The sequence below is a fragment of the Benincasa hispida genome, unplaced genomic scaffold (genome assembly GCF_009727055.1).
Source record: "Benincasa hispida cultivar B227 unplaced genomic scaffold, ASM972705v1 Contig207, whole genome shotgun sequence".
Lineage (NCBI taxonomy): Eukaryota > Viridiplantae > Streptophyta > Magnoliopsida > Cucurbitales > Cucurbitaceae > Benincasa > Benincasa hispida.
The window spans coordinates 272,310-293,489 of record NW_024064645.1 but is presented as its reverse complement, the minus strand read 5'-3'; the positions used below and the strand labels follow the sequence as shown (position 1 = coordinate 293,489).

At 36.2% G+C, this 21,180-nt stretch overlaps 2 protein-coding genes across 2 annotated transcripts; both read left to right on the top strand.

Moving 5' to 3' along the window:
• Positions 1-3,305: 3,305 nt before the first annotated feature.
• Positions 3,306-8,716, top strand: LOC120069084 (potassium transporter 7-like). The gene is made up of 5 exons (XM_039020771.1): positions 3,306-3,818; positions 3,987-4,215; positions 4,513-4,761; positions 6,566-6,616; positions 8,381-8,716. The coding sequence occupies exons 1-5, from the start codon at positions 3,549-3,551 to the stop codon at positions 8,680-8,682; spliced, it is 1,101 nt and encodes a 366-aa protein (XP_038876699.1). The 5' UTR covers positions 3,306-3,548; the 3' UTR covers positions 8,683-8,716.
• Positions 8,717-15,163: 6,447 nt separating this feature from the next.
• LOC120069076 lies at positions 15,164-15,832 on the top strand. Its single transcript, XM_039020748.1, has one exon. The coding sequence runs from the start codon at positions 15,164-15,166 to the stop codon at positions 15,830-15,832; it is 669 nt and encodes a 222-aa protein (XP_038876676.1).
• Positions 15,833-21,180: the final 5,348 nt, after the last annotated feature.

Here is a 21,180-nt window from a genome sequence, read left to right as displayed (position 1 = left end):
AAACGACGAAATGCTTTGGAAAGTTGAAAATAAGCGTAGATCTGGAAATTCTGGAATAGGTCAACCTTTTAAACTGCTATTGAATCCATGAACAGGCAAGGAACGACCTGACAAATTGAAACATCTTAGTAGTCCGAGGAAAAGAAAGCAAAAATGATTCATTTGTATTAATTATATTTTTTTGTTAATATATATATATATATATATATATATATATTATAAAAGGCTAAGGCTCCGTATACAATTACTTTTGGGATAGCCAGAAGCAATTCTAGGAAAAAAAAAATATGGTTTTAGATGTTTGGTAAAATAGATTATTCTTTAATATTTTAAAATATTTTTTAGTTTCTTTCATACGTTAATTACCCATATACCATTTTTTAAAAGTAACTTTTCAAGAAATCAATCATATTCTCTAACTAATCATTTTAAATTAAAATCTCATCTTTTTATATATCTTTTCCTTTTCTTTGTTTTTCATCCTATATCAATAAAATTTTGTAACAATTGGTTTTTTAAACTTGTATCAACTAATTTAAATTAAATAAAATATCTTACAACTTAAATCATGTATTTTTTTTTATATATAAACTTATAATGAAATACTTAAATTGGAATAAAGTTTGTTATTTTAATTTTACATGACAACTACTTTCTCTTTTCTTTAATCATGTAGTTTAAAGAAATGAAAATATAAGTTATAATTTAAACTATTAAATTATAAATAAGAACTTATGAAATTTATATATTAAATATCAACGTAGGCAACATTATATATAATATCCTTAAACTTTGTACTCTGTGTAAAAGATATCTTTGTACTTTTAAAATTTTCAAAAATATCCTTAAACGTCTAAAACGAGTTTTAAAATATTCTTACCATTAGCGATTTGTGTCAAAAATACCCTTAAACTTTCAAAATTTTCAAAAATACTCTTAAACTTAAAAAATAAAAAATAAATAAAGATACTCTTACAGTTATGAACATAAACTATTAATACCATCTTCAAACTGTTAATACCGTCTTATTCTTATATTTTGTCCCTCTTTTTTCTCCCATCTTCTTCAATAACCTCTTACTTCTCTTTTTGTTAATTGAACACATTTATCTCCAAAAAGAAGTAATAAATAAATAATACTACACTTTTAAAGTATATAGACTATAATAAGAAGAAAGATAATAATAGAAACATCAAGAGATTTTAGAACTTAAATAATTTAACGAAATTACATGTTAGCCAAATATATTTTTTTGTTTGACTATTTATCATTTTAGTATGTTTTAAAGGGCAGATTTTGATTTTAGAATTTCGTAAAATTTTGTGCGATTTTATAGTTTTACCTAAATTTTGATTGGTAAGAAAATTGGTGCAAGAGTTGGAAAAATAAGAGAAAAGTAAGAGTATCTATGTGAGAGGGAAAAAAAAAAGAAAAAAAAAAGAGAAAAAAAAGAGAAGAGGATATCTATACAATTTGTTATAAAATTGTTTTTTTGAACTCAAGAAAACTTCAAACAAGTTAATCACCATACTAATGATAGGAGCATTAGTTTAAAACTTTAGACTTGTTTTCGCAACGAAGTATTAGCGATTTTTGTTCATATATATTAACGATTAGGATATTTTTAAATTTTTTTAAGTTTAAGGGTATTTTTATTTTTGACGCAAAGTATAAAGTTCAAGGATATTTTTTATAATTCACCCTATCAGTATCAACATATAAATAATTAAAATAATATCTCTAATTTGGTCATTATAGTTAAGTCATAACATGTCTAGTTAATAGTGACCTATTTTTTTTAATTTTAAAATTTTCAAAGAGTAATCTACTCTATATGACAGGTGATTTTTAATTACCAACAATTATTTTAAAAGCTATAACAATCTTAAATGGAGTCTAAATTATAAAAGATATCCCATAATTTTTTTTTAGAAAGAAAAGTACCTTAGAAATTTACTCTTTATTTCAAAATTATGTTTGACCTTTGAGAAACCATTAAAAAAAATGATTAGAATATAAATTTATTAAAATTATTGAATGAACATTGAAATCTAAAACTACTAGAAAGCGACATAGAATGATAACATAACCCAAACCCTATCACACTCGATTTTTATCTAAAAACTATAACAAATTTTCCCACTAAAATAAATTATGAAATATTTATATAAGATTATTGAAACCTTACGAAGCGAAAAGATAAAGATATTTCACATAATTTAGTCTAATTATTTTTTTATCCACTCAAAATTATATGATCGCAAAATTGACTTGTTTGTTTTGTGAGAATCAAAATTTCTCATGAAATGGACATTTGGATTATCGTGTTTGTTTTGCTGTAATCATCTAGTTATCATGACATTAATAGATGTTTATCGTTGTCTATTGCGGTCTATTACTTAATAAATAATGAAATTTTGCTATATTTGCAAATAAGTTGACTCATTTTCCTTTATTTGAGAACAACTCTTACTTTTAAACCCTTCGAAGGGCTAGATTTATAATATTTAAATCTTATTTTTTAAAAATTATGGGATCTAAATATTTCAATTATATATTTGCTAATAAAATATTTTTATTTTTATTAGTAAATTTTGTAGTATCTTCTTCAAATAAAAAAAGATTAGAAATGACTAATTTAATATATAAAATTTTGTTAAGGTAGAAAATAAATTTAAAAGTTGTTAAAAAAAAAAATAAAGAAATGGAAAACACAAACGGAAAATTTTTCTTTAAAGGGAACCCGATCCTCGCGAATTATTGACGGAAAATCTCCACACCGATTGGACGAAGAAGAATTCTCCGTCCCCACCCTACCTCGTGGATATCTTTACTATTACATTTTTACCCTACCTTTTTTTTCTTCTTTTATATAAATAAATATGTATATATATCACTCTATTTTTTAATTTTTTTTAAGGAAGATATTCAAATTCAAATTTAAATTAATATATATTGTTTTTTTAAAAGATAACATATAAAAATAATATAAAATTTATTAATTTTGAAATAAGTTCAAAATAATAAAAATAGGTATGTTATAGAAGTTGAATTTATATTAAATTAAAGTAACTTTTAGTTGCATGACTTTTCTCGTAACATTATATAAATGTAAGACATTGGTCGATAAAAATATTAAACGAATGTAATTATCTAAATATTCATATAAAAAAATATTATTATAAAATAAAAATAATTATCTAAAAAAAATAAATAACGGACATCTATAATTCTGTCCATTATCTAGCGTCCAAAAAAAACAAACGGGCATTTTATATAATCGAGTAATTATTCAGTTTTAATTTTATATATCTCGTTCTTGAGATTCCACAGTCGACCGCGCGCAGTGTGTTAGGCATTCGCAACGTTCTTCGTTTCCGTTCCACCTGAAAAAACAAACCATTTTCACACTGAATTCCAAGTTTAGCAATTGGAATCGAATCCCTTCCCCCAAATCCAAACCCCCTTTTTCCCATTTTGTTTCAACCCCACAAATTCCTTCAAATCCCTTATCCCTTCTTTGAAGATTCAATCATTTCCTCTGTTTCATGGCTGAGAGTGAATTGGAGAGGGGCGAGACCAATTGCGGCCTACTTGCTTCCATGGATTCCTCCGAGTCCCGATGGGTTTTTCAGGATGACGATCAATCGGAGATCGATGACGACGACGACGACAATAATGCATCGCACCATCGTATGGATTTGGAATCTGAGGATGAAGATAATGTCGAGCAGAAATTGATTCGGACTGGCCCACGTATTGATTCTTTCGATGTCGAAGCCCTTGACGTCCCTGGTGCTCATAGAAATGAATACGAGGTGCTATGAATTTTCTGTTTCAGTTGCTGCATTTCCCCCCCTTCTTAGTGATATTTGTTTTCTGGTTACTAGAATGAAGTGAAGTAATGGCTTTCTTGACATCGTTTGATCTGTCTGGGCCATTAAAGGAAAAGTAGGATATTTTTAATTTAGGTAACTTAATTTCAGGACTTCAGCGTGGGAAAGAAAATTGCTCTTGCTTTTCAGACACTTGGAGTTGTATTTGGTGATGTTGGGACAAGCCCTCTGTATACCTTCAGTGTCATGTTCAACAAAGTTCCTATTAATGAAGATGAAGATGTTATTGGGGCACTATCGCTAGTTATCTACACCTTAATCTTGATTTCACTAGTCAAGTATGTTCTTGTTGTTCTTCTGGCAAATGATGATGGTGAAGGTATGCTTTCTAAACTTATGCCATGTATTTAAAATTGCCCCTCTTACATGCTTATATTTAAGTGTATTGATGCAATTTTCCACCCTGAATAACATGCATACAAGTATTGAAGGTTGGTCTAGTAATTGGGGGGTGACTGCGTTAGGATTGTACTGAGGTAATATGCATAACTCCAATTTTTCCTAGCCCTTAGAGGAAAATTTTTGATAGCAATCTATCAAATCATCGGATGAATGATTCAATCTTTGTATGCAAGCAAATGTGTGATGGTTTTCACTATTTGGTTAACTTCTGCAGGTGGTACTTTTGCTTTGTACTCTTTGATTTGTAGACATGCCAAGGTCAGTCTACTCCCAAATCAACTGCCTTCGGATACCCGAATATCAAGTTTTAGATTAAAGGTGCCATCAGCTGAATTGGAAAGATCACTAAAAATAAAGGAAAAACTTGAGGCTTCCCTGACCTTAAAGAAGCTTCTTTTGATGCTTGTTCTTGCTGGAACTGCTATGGTAATAGCCGATGGAGTTGTTACGCCAGCAATGTCAGGTTTGTATATCCCATATCTTCTCTTTCTGCTAGGCAAAATTCTAATGCTGCCAGCATTGGGACAATGAAAGCTATTTTAGATGTATTGTGATCTTGTACGCAACAAAGTTGTTGGCTAAAATGGCTTTGGTGTTTTGCCGTTTAGCTCGAATCCTTGTGGGGGAGGATTACTGTGAGCAAACATGGCCCCCATCCCTATGAGTGGGTGACGAAAGAGGTTAAAGGCACACACAGAAACCTGTGGAAGATATTTTTATTCAGCTCCCTTCATTTTCTCATTTTATTTGTGTTGTGGGAAATGGTAAAGAAACCTATTTTTGGGAAGATCATTGGGTGGGGGATAGACCCCTCTCTTCTGCGTTTCCTAGGTTATATCATTTGTCCTCTTTGAAAAATTGTTTCGTGGTGGACTTTTTGGTTTGACCGGGGAATTTTGTTTCTCTCTCCTTTGGTTTCTATTGGCCGTTGTCCAATAGAGAGATGACGAAGGTGGCTTCTCTTCTTTTCTTGATTGAGGGTTTTGACATTATGCTTGGGAGAAGGGATGTTTGTGTTTGGAATCCTAACCCTTTTGAGGGCTTTTCTTGTAATTCGTTCTTTAGGATTTTATTGGATCCCTCTCATGTTATTGCTAGACCTCCCACTAAGAAAGTGTACAGGAGCAGGGACAAAAGAGGAGTTACACCCTCGACAGAGGGGTAGCTGGTTGTGGTCCAGGGAGTATGATCTCAGGGGAATGTCGCTATTTAAGCATCTTTTTGGTTAGGGTTAATTGTCCTGTATTTTGTGTATGAACATTAGTTCTTTGGCGGGAGAGAGCAACCCTCTTGTTTTGGCTATAGTTTATTGTTTTGCTTGTTATCTTTTGTAAACCGAACTCTACTTCCCCTCTATTTTGGTTAATATCATCATGAAATATCATATCGTAAGGGAGTATCCTTATAGTTATTAGTCGGTCTTTGATGTGTTATGGAGGATTGAGATTCCAAATAAAGTTAAGTTCTTTTCTTGGCAAGTTTTGCTTGGTCATGTGAACACGATGGACAGGCTTTTGAGAAAGATGCCTTCGTTAATGAGTTCTTTTTGTTGTATCATTTGTCGGAAGGCGGAGGAAAACTTGGGTCACCTTCCGTGGGAGTGTCAGTTTGCGAGATCTTTTTGGAATGGTTTCTTTCAAGAGTTTGATTTTTTGCTTGCTCATCAAAGGGATATTTGGTTGATGATTGGGGAGTTCCTCCTCCATCCGGCCTCTAAAGAGAAAGGTTGTTTTCTTTGGTTTGCTGGAGTTTGTGCGCTATTGTGGGATCTTTGGGGGAGGGAACAATAGAGTGTTTTGAGGGGTAGAGAGGGATCCTAGTGAGGTTGGTCTTTGGTGAGGTTTCATGTTTCTCTAGCTTCGGTTTTGAAGACTTTTTGTAATTAATCCCTAGACAATATCTTACTTAGTTGGAAACCCTTTCTTTAATGGTTTTTTTGGGCTTATTTTTTGTATGCTCTCGTTTTTCAATTTTTTTCCTCAACAAAAGCAGTTGTTTCTATCAAATCAGGAGGGGAAACAAAAAACAAAAAAACAAAAAAACAATGAAACAAAGACAAACTTCTATCCTCCTTTATGCTGGTGATGAAATTACACTTTTATTCCATAAAGAATCTCTTTTACTGTTTAAACTACCTTGTACGGTTGGACCCTTTACTTTTATTTGTGGAATAAGCTTCTAAGACAATAACGGAGTTAGAGACTCGAGGGGTGTATTTACTGTTACTAATTTTGAATAAAGACTACCTTTTGTTTTTCCTCTTGCAGTAATGTCGGCTGTTGGTGGACTAAAGATTGGAGTGGATGCAATCAACCAAGGTAGTTTTTAACCTGTTCGACTGTCTAGTTCCTATTATATGGCAATTCATTTAGAAAGACCACAACATGATGATAGATTTGAAGTGTTTTATAAGGTTCAGGGAGTATCTTCATGAGCTCCATTCAGCTTTTTCAAATATATTATAAGAGACGATTATTACTATTATTATTATTATTTTTAAATTGTAGTTTTCTGTTTATTATTTTTCATGCTATTTCCTTTTTAGTACCCAGAGATCTATGGTTATGCAACAGTGAAATTTGGGCTCATGATTTGTGCATGGATATGTTGGCTAGATTTTTGGGAAATTGGCGTTGATGAAGAGGCCCAAATGAGATTTTACTCCACATTTGAAAAGCCAAGTCTTTTGACCTTTTGCTTACGTCATTGCTAGGTGAAATTACTAAAACAACCAAAGATGTACGCATGATGGGCTTCGTTCCTCGATCTCTCTCTCCCGCTCTTCGATTCTCACTCTCATATTGCAATACGATTATCGCTCTCAGATTCTTGCATTCGCTCCTCATCCTTCTCGATTCCTCTCTCTCTTTGTCTGCCATTGTTGCTCTACAACTAATCGATGAGGGAGAAAGAGAAGGGAGAAGCAAGAAGGGAGAAGCAAGAAAAGAAAAGAGAGAAAGAGGAAGCGAGAAGAGATAAGAGAGAAAGGGCTTAAGTGAGAAGAGGCCTACTCTCGTACTTCGTTGGTCATTTCGGTAATTTTACCCAACAATGACGTAACCAGAAGGTCAAAAAACTTGGTTTTTCAAAAGTTAGGTCAATTTTCATTTGGGCCTCTCAAAATAAATCATCTGTATGAAAATCCCTAGATTTTTTCCCCTCATTCGATTTGTGATTTACCATGGCATGAGGAGGACACATTTTCCTATAAAACTAGCCGTCGTTATACTTTTTTGTATCGCTAAAGTACTTATTGTTAACAAAAATAAAAAATAAAAAAAGGAAGTGTTTTTTCAAAAAAGTTTAATACATCCAAAATCAGTTTGTCTTTTTGAATACAATCATTTTGGGTGCATCAGTTCTTATTAGATTACACTTGAAGCTCATAAAGAATGGGTTCTTTGGCTTGTGTATAATGTGTCTATGTCAATATCTAATTTGGGTCAACAATCCAGCAGTTAGATTATTATATCAACTGTGAGAGCTTTTTATAATTTGGAAACTATTTGAACCTTTCAGAAATATGGACATAATGAAGACTAAAATAGAGAAAGCAATGAAGTTTCTGAAATCCCATAGCTCAACTTGAACAAAAAACACATATTCTGCCCAACGGAATTTCTGGTTATGGATGATTATGATGTCGTACTTACATGTATCCCTAAAAAGAAAAGATTCCTTTGTTTATGCCATGTGGCTTTTCCACATTTAACACACCTGTTTTCAGAAATCACATTTTTCAGTATTGCTTCAGTAACTAGTATTCTAGTTAACTTTTAGGTTTGTTGATGTTTTTTTAATGAATGTCACAAAGATAGACCAAGAACAGTATCAAATCATGGAAATTCTGTAGGCTGTATTCTCTTTCTTTTATTTATTGTATTTGCTTAATTTAATAGAAATTTCTAAGCAACTCTCTTTTTTTTTATTTTGTCAGTTTGAGAAGGTTTTATGTGATTTCTTGGGTTGGGTGTTCTTTATCCTGCTGATGATGATGCACTTATTTCTCTACATTACTTCTTATTGCTATGTATATTTGGGTCTGAATCATTTTCTTTGTTGACTATTTGTTATTTCTGCAGATGAGGCTGTGATGATCTCAGTTGCCTGTCTTATAATTTTGTTCAGTGTTCAGAAGTATGGCACTAGCAAAGTGGGGCTTGCTGTTGGTCCTGCGTTATTTGTATGGTTTTGTACACTTGCAGGCATTGGGATTTATAACCTTGTCATATATGATAGCAGTGTATTGAAGGCATTCAATCCTGTTCATATCTATTATTTCTTCAAAAGGAACTCTACCAATGCATGGTATTGCCTTGGAGGTTGTCTTTTATGTGCTACAGGTAAACACACTGATCTACTGATATTTCTTTTTTTGTTGTAGTTTAGATAAGAGATGCATTTCATTAATACAATGAAAACTAGGATGAAAATTACAAAGTCCCTCTCTCTTCCGCAAAGGATATTTCAACCCCCCACCCCAGGCTGCCGAAAGAAACAGAAGGAACAGAAACTCATTGATGAATGGAATAAGAATTTTGAAATCATTGATTTGTTAGCGTGTATAGCTTGCTTTCGTGTAAATCCTTCCCACACTTTAGTTATTTTATCTCTTTGTTGAGTTTTCCAATTTCAACTCTCCCTTTTTCCAATGGAACTGAAGCAGCACTCCTATTCCTTGTCTCAGTTTGCCTTAATTATGTGCCTCTGTTAGTCCCAAATTTATGTATTTACTAATTAGTCAAAAACCTAGAGGAGGTGTTTGGAACGTTGGGCTGGTAAGTAGTTATAATAGTTGATGTTTCCAACTATTACGACCTACAATTAACTAGAGTGTAGACTATTTCAAATTTCTTTTTGTTACAATATTTACTATTTCCTACTTAAACTAAAATAGTTTGCACCCCAAACAAAGACTATAATAACTTACACTAAAATAGTTTGCACTCCAAACACATGCTACTATAACCTACAAACTATTATAACACACAGACTATGATAACCACTAACTATAATAACCAACTCAGCGATTTATAGACTATTATGACCTACAGACTATAATAACCACTAACTATAGCAACCAACTCAGTGCTCCAAATACTCCTTGGGTTATGGTAGTATGTAGGTTATAATAGTTTGTATTTTTAGGTGTAGAGTATTTTAGTCTTAGTAACTTCAGTTTTCTTGCCTATATCAACTGCTGTATTTTTTCTTGGGCATTTTCCTTGATCGGGCAATAGTTCATTCTTGCAAAATCTTGAAAAATCTTTGGTTTCTTATTTTTTTTCTAGAATTTCAAAGGTTTCCTCTAATTAGATGTGTGCTGTTCGGCAACCAACACAGCTCACGAAGCTCCCTTTTGGTGTTGCCAAAAGTTTCCCAATCTTCCACATACGACAGTCCACGTCGGCCCAAATGGCTGCTTTGATACCAATAGCCTAAAATATAAAAGGATAATTCTCTCCGAGAATCCAATCAAGTCTTTATTATTTATGAAAGTTGTTCTCGTACAAGAGGGGTGATTCTCTATTTATAGTGAATTAAATGCAAGAAGGAATCCTAAAAGGACAACTAAAAGGAAACTAATTTCTAAAATACGAAAAAAGGAACTAATCAAGGATAAAACCAAGTTATGCTAAATCCTATTACTAGTGTTTTCAAATGTCCAAGGCGCACTAAAGCGCAATGGCCTTCTGGAGCCTAAGCGCAAGGCGCACAAAAAGGCGCGGGCTTTTTTTCATGAGACGCAATATATATATATATAAAATATATATATACTATATACATGTTTATTTACTGAAAGAAATCGTGAATGAAGGATTAGGGAAGAAGAAGAAGATTTGGTGAAGAAAGAAGAAGAAGAGAAAGAGGAAGAAGAAGAAGCAACAAGGCTACCGTCCAATAAGATTTGTTTTGTTGACATGTAGCCATCATTCGTACATATCATTATGATGCCAAATTAGGTTTAAAAAATTATATATATATATATATATTAAAACGCAATTTTATTTGCGTTTAAATAAATTGGGTTTAAGTTTTAACTGTTCAAGTATCTAAATTAAAAAAAAATTAAAAATTGATAGGCGTGCCTAAGCGCTTTGTGGGAGGTGCCGGAAGGTGTGCGCCTTCCATGCCATTGTTGCGCCTTACACCTAGGCGCGTGCCCAACCACGCCTTTCAAAACACTGCCTATTACGTCAGTAATACTATAGTTAATTGTAGGTTATAATAGTTGGAAATACTGACTATTTTAATTGGAGTCCCAACCATGGAATATGATGTAATAGGAATTGGGGTAATTTAGTAAATCCAAGATTAGTTACCCTATCCCACATATAATTCTCTATGAATAGTAAACTCCTCTCTTGTATTGATTAGATTTTGATCATTTGAATAAATCTCTCATTTGGGCTACACCAAGTGGTATCCGAGCGCCAATCCAACACGCATTCCTTTTGGATCTCGAAACATCATGGATGTGGAAGCATCCTCATCAACTAAGGCCGTGGAAGCCCATTTTTCTTTGATTGAGAAATCAGTCGATGAGATGAAGGGGGAAATTGGAGAAATCCGTTCCATCTTGGCTTAAGTCTTGCTGCGAATAGACATCCCAGCCGTGGAAGAAACACACTGACTGGCAGAACAGAGGCGGTACTCGAATTCAAGTACCACAAGATTCAGGCATGAATAAGGAGAAATCAGACAACTAAGCCTCTATTGAAGGACTTGAACCTGCAAGAAACCCAAGCAACGTCCAAGATCCACGACCAAAATTTCATGATAACCAGCATAGCCCACTCCATCTACTCGAAGTTGGGGGCTTAAACACCCTAGAGTGTTAAAGATCTCTCCCTTCTTCTCAGCGCTCAAACGAGCCACAAAAAGCAAGATGCCAAAAGATGAAAAAAGGCTCTCTCCCTCACTGCCTTTTAAGAGGGCTTTTCCAACCAAAACTCTCATTCACCCAATTACATCATTTTACCCATCCCTTGTCTCCTATTTCTCTGAGTAGAGACCTTAGTAACTTGGGTCTATCAGCCTCCTATAGGAGGAAATTCATCATTCTGCTTTCAAGTAATATCATGACCTTGCTACAAGTGCATCATCGAGCTTCAGCAATCTTTCTGTCCAATTTTAATCCACGTGATTCCCAGGCCTGAGGACTTTGCAAGGTCTGTTCTGAATTTTGAGAACCTGCCTGGAACAACGTTGGAGTCTCACCAGGTGGCAGCAACCCTAGGTTGCCTTGCCTTGCATAAATAATCTTTGATGTAAAATGAAAGTTTCTTTGAGTATATTCTTGGGACGTAGAAGCCAGGTTCAATTAATATCTTGGTCCTTCTCTATTTTCTTTCCTTGCATATTTCTACCACCAGAAGTTTCTCGTTTTCTTTGTCCATAAACTTCACTAGGAACTTAAATGATATGCTTGACTTCTCTTCTCTCTTTTTGATTCTTTGGGATGCCTCTCTAATGCCTAAGGTAAGGGGTTGAGAGGTCTGGTCTCAGCACTATTTTTTATGCTTTTGTTTTTTCAACAACCTTTCTTCATTTCACAACACCCTTCTGTCAAGTTGCGTTTTCTGGCCAATTTTTCTAAGGTTGGAACTTTTTGCCTGGCTGATTGGCTCACCCAGTCATTGTCGTTCAACCCATTTTTGTTCTTCCGCTTTTAAAACCAAAAGGAAGCCTTTTCATATCAGAAGAGACCAAACCAAGTTCAACCTATTTTTGATCTACCTATAATTCTATATATGTGTGTGTGTATATAGAATCTGATCCTTTTCACGTTTTTTTTTTTTCCTGTTCACTTACATTTGTTTATTTCTGTCATAACTTCACCTCTTTCTTGTTTGTTTTCCTTCTCCCTTCCTCTGTACCCAATTCTTTCTTCTAAAAAAATGGGAAGGAAACTGATATTGCTTGATTGTCTGGAACTCCAGCGTCAAGAGGGAAGAAACCCTACTTTTAATTTCGTCCCCAACCTCGAACTCTACACCAATGTGGTGACAATTGGTTGACTGGTGTGGTGTTGGTAGGTGCAGCCCACACTTAGGGCATGCAGGAGCAGATGAAAGTTACGAAATTAAAATATTTTAGATATTTGGTACATACTTTTTTAATTAATCGTTCAAGGTAATTTTCTATTAATCAAGTAATTCTGCGTATCATCCCTTCTATGTTAGCACATAACGTTCCAATCATCATTTAGTTTAAAGTATAGTTAGGGACCATTTAGAATCATGTTACAAACCTGAAGAATTAAAGTATCTTTTTTGAAACTTCAAGAACTAAACAAACATCAACCTCAAACCTCAGGGACCAAAACCACATTTTGCCCAAATTTCTATTATTACAATCCAACCAAATACCCCACAAAATAGCAAAGATGCTTGCTTGCCATAACATCACACCTTTCTCTCTGAAAGGGGAGCTCAAATTCACCTCTAAGTGTACTTGGCAAGTTTTTGTTTTATATCGTTTCCTTGTATTTTGAGCATTAGCCTATTTTCATTTATTCAATGAAAAGTCTTGTTTCCTTTCAAAAAAAAAAAAAAAAACCTCCAACAAAGAACATCCCTATTCTGAACCCTACTAACCCCAAAAGAACTCTGCCATCGATTCTAAAGAAAATTCGCAAACTGGCACTCCCATAACAAATGACCCAAATCCTCTTATCCTCATGCAAAGAATGCACCATTGCGGAAGCAAGACAAAGGAGAAATAACTTTGGATTCAATCCAAGTTATTAACTTCCCCTAGTAAGCTCTCCTCTCCCCTCTCCCCCCTCCCATCCTCCTTCCTCTCCGATTCTGACCTTCCTCCCTAGCCGTATCTTCTCCAACCACGCCCGTGGCACTCGTCTAACGGTCAGCCCCAGATCTCATGGAGGTGAAGAGTTGCAAAATAGGTGTTCATTTCTTTTGTATGTGGAAAGTGAGCAACGGTTTTTTCATAGAAGACATGAAAAAAGGACAAAAAGTTATTTTCTCATCACCAATGGCGCAATGGTTAGATGGTAGCATGAAGAGATTGTTGTACGGTCCATCATTTGAATTTTTCCTTCTTAAGGAAAGAGTTGATCAGTGTGTCATTCGCCTATCAAAATTTTGGGACAACAGAGGATGGTTTGTGGAACGTGCGGTTTGGCCCTCAATGGGTGGAAGGAAAAACATCCACATCCCTTTTGGTGATGGCACTTCCGGCTGGCAAGAGTTCAATGATATAGTCAGCGGCTGCCTCAAGGATTCCTCGTCCAATACGCTTCCTTCTGAGAATAACCTCCCCCCTTCAAAAGTTGACAAGTCACCATTGAGCACCTCTCATCAGCCACAGAGTTCCTCAAGGAACTCGAGATCCCTCGTTTCCCCTGTTTCGTTGGTCAAAAAACAAAATAGGCATCACCAATGGGTTATCAAGCATTCTGATGTGCTCCAACCTGACTTTTCCAACCTATGGATTGTCTCATGCCTCTTTGAGTTCGATAATTGGCTTGATATTAGTAAAACACTCAAAGACCACTTCCAATCTAATGTTATTATCAATCCTTTATTTGCAGAAAATGCTCTGGTGACAATGGAACAAGACTCCTTGGATGAGCTGATTAAAAACTTAGGCAAGTGGCAGAAATTCGACTCCTTCCGCCTGAAGTTCGAAAGATGGAACAATTCCATTCACGGCAAACCAGCTTACGCCAGAGGATATGGTGGCTGGATTTCTATTAAGAACTTACCCTTGACTACTGGTGCAAGCAAACCTTTGAGGCGATCGGGAAATACTTTGGTGGGTTAGAAAGCATAGCAATGGATATACTTAATTTGATCAATGTCTCATAGGCCAAAATTAAAGTAAAGGAGAATCTTTGTGGTTTTTTCCCGGCAACAATAGAAGTTTCAAGTGAAAAAAGGGGCTCCATCTACTTGAATTTCGGTGATACTTCGTCATCCAACCCTCCAAGCAAGGTCAAGGGTGAATTATTTGAGTCCGACTTTACAAATCCCATTGACTTAATTCGCCTGAATGAAGTTAAGTGCGATGAAGGCATTTTATGTGATCCATTAAATTCAAATTTCAACTTCCTCCTTCCCTCCAACTGCAATATTAAATTCTCCAGAAGCCCAGGAGTTTTTGTTGATAAAAAAGAAAACAGGAAGAGAGAGAATAAGTTCAAGGCCAAAAAGTCAAGAGGCCATTCGTCTTCTGAGCCGCCCCCCCGTTCCTGCCTCAGCCCTCTGCCGGTTGATCTTCCCAAGTTGCCCTCTTCAGATCCGCCTTTAGAGAAAAAAGCTTTTAATATTGAAAAGAAGCTTGAGAGTCGTGACTCTTCAACTTCTCCTCAAAAGGTGCCAAAAGTGGTTTGCAAAAAATCAGAAATGCTGGTCCGGCTTTTTCTTTTCAGGAAGCCGTTTCGTCTCCAAACAATATTGAGGAGTTTGGTGGCCAAGATACTCTCACGAAGAAGCTGGAGGCCTCGGTCTCTAATCCTACCTTCCCTACACTGCATCCGAAGTGGGAAATCCTCTCCAGAAGGTCAAGATCACAGCTGTAACAAGTTTATTTCTCCTTCTCCAATCTCACAAGACTTAGAAGATGATTTGTTGGCTAGTGTGAGCAGTGAGGAGCTGGACCTTATAGATGTTGAGGACAACAAAGACCTCGAAGATTGCCAAGTGGGCCTTGATTTCTCCTTGAGTCAGCTTTTCCTTCCTCCGGACGATCCCACATAGGTTAGTGAAAACAATTTCCCCATCCCCCCTCTAAAATTGTCAGATGTCCCCCAGTCCTTACACTCCATCATAAAAGAGTGTGACTTCGTCTTGGCCTGATCAAAGGGGTAAGAATTAAAGAATCCTCGGTGGTCCAAAATGAAGATTGTTACTTGGGACACAAGAGGCTTAGGGGATTCTTCAAAAAGACTACTTCTGAAAAGATTTCTGAAAAAAGTCAATCCGGATATTGTCCTTATTCAAGAAACAAAAAAAGACAGAATTGAGGGCTCCTTTATCAAAAGCCTTTGGAGCTCAAAAGAGGTAGGATGTGCCTTTGTTGAAGCTAAAGGAAAATCGGGAGGATTACTCACAGTGTGGGATGACAGCAAAATTCTAGTTTCCAGCATCTCGAAAGATGAATTCTCTCTTTCAATCAAGTGTCAAACAATAAACAAAAAGATTTGCTGGATTACAAATGTCTATGGCCCTTGTGATTATCAAGAAAGGAGAAGATTGTGGGCTGAATTATCCTCTCTGGCTGAGAAATTAGATGATCCCTGGTGTATTGGTGGGGATTTCAACAGCATTCGAAGAAGACATGAGAGATACCCAGTAGGAAAGGCAACGAGGGATATGAATAATTTCAACAAGTTCATCAGGTTAAACAATCTGCTGGAAATTCCACTCTCAAATGGCCAATTCACATGGTCTAAGGAAGGAGATGTTGTTTCCAAATCTCTGAAGATGTTTTTGATAATTCAAGGGTTGCAAGACAAGCTAGAGCCATGTCGATCACTTTCCTCTTACCTTAGTAGGAGCATTTGAGTGGGGGTCTTCACCGTTTCACTTTTGTAATAGCTGGTTGAGCAATAAGGAGTGCTGTAAATTGATTGAAAAATCTCTAAAGAAGGGGGAAAATCATTAGTGGGCAGGCTTTACTCTCTCCACAAATTTGAGAAAAACTAAATCAGCTCTTAAGAAATGGTTTCATGAATATGTGAAAGAGATGAAGCTGAAAGAGGAAAGTTTACTAAATGAACTTCAAAGAAAAGACTCACTGACAGTGGATGTTTTTTCACAGATCAGGGTTGATGATGCATCCTATTCCTTGAAAGCAGATCTGCTGGCATAAGAAAGAAGTCTCATTCAAAAATGCAAGTTAAAATGGTTAAAAGAAGGGGACGAGAATACCTCTTTCTTCCACAGATTCCTTTCTGCTAGAAAAAGAAAAAAAATTGATTGCAGAATTGCTCAATGACCAAGATCTTCCAACCAGATCCACCCGGGACATTGAAGACATCATTTTGGGCTTTTACTCCTCATTGTACTCAAAAAGTGATGGTCCTCGGGCCATTCCCCTTAACCTTGACTGGTCTAGTGTCTCAAGAAGCCAAAATGAGCAGCTTTAGTAAGTTTTTCTACTTTAGAAATCAAGCTGGCAGTGAAAGGGTTGGGAAGAAACAAGGCACCAGGACCGGATGGCTTCACACCAGAATTCTTCATCCAATTTTGGTCTCATCTGAAAAACAACCTTATAAAAATGTTTGATGATTTCTACAGCAATGGTAAACTCAATTCGTGTATTAAAGAGAACTTTATTTGCCTAATTCCAAAAAAGTCCGATGCAGTGAAGGTCAAAGATTTCAGACCAATCAGTCTCACAACCCTCTTGTACAAAATAGTTGCAAAAGTTTTAGCTGAGAGGCTAAAAAGAATCATGTCAAGCATAGTAGCCCCTACTCAAAGTGTCTTTATTGAGGGAAGACAGATCCTAGACCCCATCCTAATTGCAAATGAAGCAGTTGAGGATTATAGATCGAAAGGGAAGAAAGGTTGGATTCTAAAGCTTAATTTGGAGAAAGCCTTCGATAGAGTGGACTGGTCCTTCCTTGAAAAGGTCCTACTTGGTAAGAATTTCAGCTCAAAATGGATCTCTTGGATTTTGAGCTGCATCACCAATACAAAGTTCTCCATCTTTATCAATGGAAGGCCTCGTGGAAGGATAGTGGCAACTAGAGGAATCAGGCAAGGAGATCCCTTTTCTCCTTTCCTTTTCATCCTTGTGGGAGAAGTGTTAAATGCCTTAATCAACCGGTTACATGAGAAAGAATGCTTCGAAGGCTTTTTGGTAGGGAAGGACAAAGTCCATGTCTCAATTTTGCAATTTGCCGATGACACCCTTATCTTTTGCAAATATGATGATGCCATGTTAGATTCTCTTCGGAACACACTTGACCTTTTTGAATGGTGTTCTGGTCAGAAAATTAATTGGGAGAAATCATCTCTTTGTGGTATAAATATAGACCTTGACGTGCTGAATAAGTGGGCAGCCAAGTTCAATTGTAAAGCAGAGCAGCTTCCCCTACTCTATCTCGGTCTTCCATTGGGTGGTTATCCGAAAAAGACAGTTTTCTGGCAGCCAGTTATTGATAAACTTCAAGGCGCTCTTAACAAATGGAGAAGACACAACATTTCAAGAGGAGGAAGAGCAACTCTTTGTAAGTTAGTTCTTTCAAACCTCCCACTTACTATATGTCTTCCTTCTTGATACCAAAAAAAGTGTTATCCATCTTAGAAAAAATATTGAGGAACTTCTTTTGGGAAGGCCACAAAGGGGGGTAAACTAAATCATTTAGCCAAATGGGAGCATGTGACTAAATCTCATGAAGGTGGCCTTGGTTTGGGAGGCTTGAAAGAGAAAAATCTGGCTCTTTTAGCAAAATGGGGCTGGAGATTCCAGCATGAAAGCTCTTCCCTTTGGTGCAGAGTGGTCAAAAGTATACATGGCAGTAACAGTTCTGGGAGTCACACAACTGGTAAGGCAGTGAGCAGTCTTAGAAGCCCATGAGTCAGCATTTCAAGGGCTTGGTTGAAAGTGGAAAGCCTGTTGGTTTTTGTTTTAGGCAATGGACTTAAAATTGCTTTCTGGTTAGATGCTTGGCTTGGCAATCCCCCTTATTGTCCAGATTCTCCAGATTATTCAGATTATCCACTCAACCAAACGGTTCTGTGAAGGAGCATTGGGATCACAACACTAACTCTTGGAGCATCTCTTTTAGAAGGCATTTAAAAGATGAAGAGATTATTGAATTTCAAGATTTGTTAAGCCTCATTTCTAACCTAAAGGTGCAAGATCGCCCTGACTCAAAGGTTTGGTCTTTGGAATCCAATGGAGTTTTCTCGGTTAAATCCTTAACCAATTATCTTCGCAAAGCCCCTAAAATTGATCCCCTCCTAAATGAAGCTCTTTGGAAATCAAAAAGTCCGAGGAGAATAAATATAGTCCTTTAGATAATGGTTTTTGGAGCCCTAAACTGCTCGAGCATGCTGCAAAAGAAGCTGGTCTCCCACTACATCTCCCCCAATATATGTGCTTTGTGTAAAAAGAATGGGGAAGACTTCCAGCACCTTTTTTCGACTGCCTTTATACACAAAGCTGCTGGTTTTCGCTCTTCAATGTCTTTTAACTTGAGCTGGACCTTCGGAGCAGACTTTAGTCTAAATGTTTGGCAGCTGTTGATAGGGCCTGTTCTCAAGAAAACTCATCAAATTCTGTGGGTCAATGCTGTAAAGGCTGTGTTAGCTGAATTGTGGTTTGAGCAGAATCAAAGAGTCTTCCAAGATAAGGAAATCCCATGGTTCTTAAGATATGAAGCAGCAAAGTTGAAGGCCTCTCTTTGGTGCTCCCTCTCAAGCTCCTTCGCAGCATACTCTAGTCAGAAAATCAATCTAAATTGGCATTCATTCCTTTGGCATTCATTCCTTTCTCCAGCTTTCTGAAGTTCACATTTCTTGGAATTTGTTAGTTCTCTTTGCTGTGATTGTTCCTTTTCCCTTAATTTTCCAGCCGGTTTTTTCTTTCTCGTTTTTAGATTTGTATCCCTTTGTATTGCTTTAATTTAGAGGATTTTCTAGTGTTCAGATGTGATGATGGGTGCTAAAGGGGTGTCAACCTAGTTGAGATGCCCGGGTGCACCTACTGATCCTGTCTCTTATACACATCTAGATGTGTATAAGAGACAGGTTTTTTCTTTCTCGTTTTTAGATTTGTATCCCTTTGTATTGCTTTAATTTAGAGGATTTTCTAGTGTTCAGATGTGATGATGGGTGCTAAAGGGGTGTCAACCTAGTTGAGATGCCCGGGTGCACCTACTGATCCTTATGACTTCTTTGTAATTTGAGCATTAGTCTCACTATATTTTCTTAATGAATAAAGAGACTTGTTTTCTTTTAAAAAAAAAAATAAAAATACAAGAGGAAGTCCTAAACAGCTGGACGACCAACTGGACGTGGTTAGACTTAAAGAACCACCTGGAAACAAGAAGTTTACAACAAGAAAATACAAGAAGCTAAGATTTAACAAGAGAAGAGAAAGTTCTCTAAAAACTAATGATGTCCTACGTTAGGGCCCCCTCAAAAATAAAACTCGTCCATGAGTTATGAAGCCAAAGTAAAAGCATATGGAGCATGGTAGAGAGAGATATCTGTTAGGCCACTGATTATTTTCAATATGAGCGTAGGGTTAGAAAGGGAAAAACATCAGTTAGTGGGAAGGGAGAGACATCCAATAGGGGAGAGATGGGGACCACAGTTAGTTCAGAAGAGAGAAGAGAATATGTAACCTGAGAGAGGGAAGGGAGGGGGTATTCTGTTTTTCATGTTAATGTTGAGTTCTTCTCTTGAAAGTGGGAGGTAGAAGAGTCTGTTGCCCTAGGGCATTTGCTTGAATTGAATAATAGAGTTCTACTTGATTGCTATCAATATCATGTTGTAAGAGGAGTTGATCCGCATGTTTGGAGGCAAATCAACTCAATAGGCATTATTGCCGAGATTCTGTAAAATAGGAAAGGTACCAATTCGATGGTTTGCCAACTTAGAAAATTGGCACGCAGGTAGGCAAGATTTTTTGAGATGAATCATGATGAGATCACCTACTTGAAACTCGTTAAAGCATTGATGGGAGTCAACAGCAACTTTGTAAGAAGTTTCCTACATCACAAATGCTCCACAAAACAACAAAACAAGAATGTCAGTTGATTCTGACCTTATCACAAAGGGGAGGATTCAAAAGAATTTCCTCCATGCTATAGGGTACTTGGTGATCCAGTTGAGTATTGATCAATTTCTTGATCAGACAATTTGAGGGAAGTCCCAACGCTAATGGTTATTACCATTGGAGAAGGATATGAGCAACTGATTATCTTTAGTATAAAACAAATGCACTTCTCTCAAATGGTGGGGGACATACTCTCCTTATTGATTTTTTCAAGTATTTTAAAGTTTTTGCTATGGTTTTGAACTTATTACCAATGATTTTTGCAACTTAAATTCTTGTCAAGGTCTTCAACATGTGGATGATATGAGAGCAGTGATGTTTACTGTTAATAAGAAGTGTTCTCCCTCTCTATCTTCTTCTGGTTGCAATTATGGAGCGCCAACATTTTCCCCAAATTTAGTGTGGAGATGCTCTTTATTTCTCTCTTACCAGTTGTAGATTATTTCTCTTATTTATATGCGCTCTTTTTTTTATTTTGGTAGGCTGAGGTTCAACGAAAAGTTGAGGTCTTGCATGTGGATATTACCAAGCATGTACGTATGATGATAACTCCAAATTTTTGCATCACCCAGAAGGCTGCCTTGCATTTTCTTTACTTTTGTTTCCTCAAGCAGTTTTTATTATTTAAAATTTTACTTGTTGGTGATCTTTTAATATATCGAGTGACATCAAGTAGAAAACAATAACACAAAGTTGTGAAGGTCAAAGTAGTAATTAGCTGTGCCAGTCATGAAAATTATATTAAAATGTTCAAAATGATGCAAATCCTTCAGAAGAATCTGTTATTTTCTGTTATATTTTTTAAATTGTCTTATTAATTAATGATCAGCCAAAAGACAGCTAAAGGTCGAAGTGTTTAGGCATTTAATAGCCATAACAACCCTAGCAACGTAACAGCCATCATAACTCCTAACAACCACTGGTCACAAATTGACCATAAGGTACTGACTGTCCAACCACTCTTCTCAAAGAAAAACAGTTGTACCAAAATATAGACAAATGGCCCCACCCCAAAAATAACTCATCCCCAAGTTCATGAAGCCCAAGAAAAGTTATCAGGAGCGTGATACACAAAGATGTCAGCAACATTAAAAGTATGACTAATAAGAAGAGTTGG

What these genes read in the sequence shown, in the direction of transcription:
- LOC120069084 (XM_039020771.1), top strand. Translation starts at nt 3,549, where the DNA reads ATGGCTGAGAGTGAATTGGAGAGGGGCGAGACCAATTGCGGCCTACTT. An exon ending in CTCATAGAAATGAATACGAG is followed by an intron (nt 3,819 to 3,986) that starts GTGCTATGAATT and finishes ACTTAATTTCAG; the next exon opens with GACTTCAGCGTGGGAAAGAA. An exon ending in TGTTACGCCAGCAATGTCAG is followed by an intron (nt 4,762 to 6,565) that starts GTTTGTATATCC and finishes TTCCTCTTGCAG; the next exon opens with TAATGTCGGCTGTTGGTGGA.
- LOC120069076 (XM_039020748.1), top strand. Translation starts at nt 15,164, where the DNA reads ATGAAGATTGTTACTTGGGACACAAGAGGCTTAGGGGATTCTTCAAAA.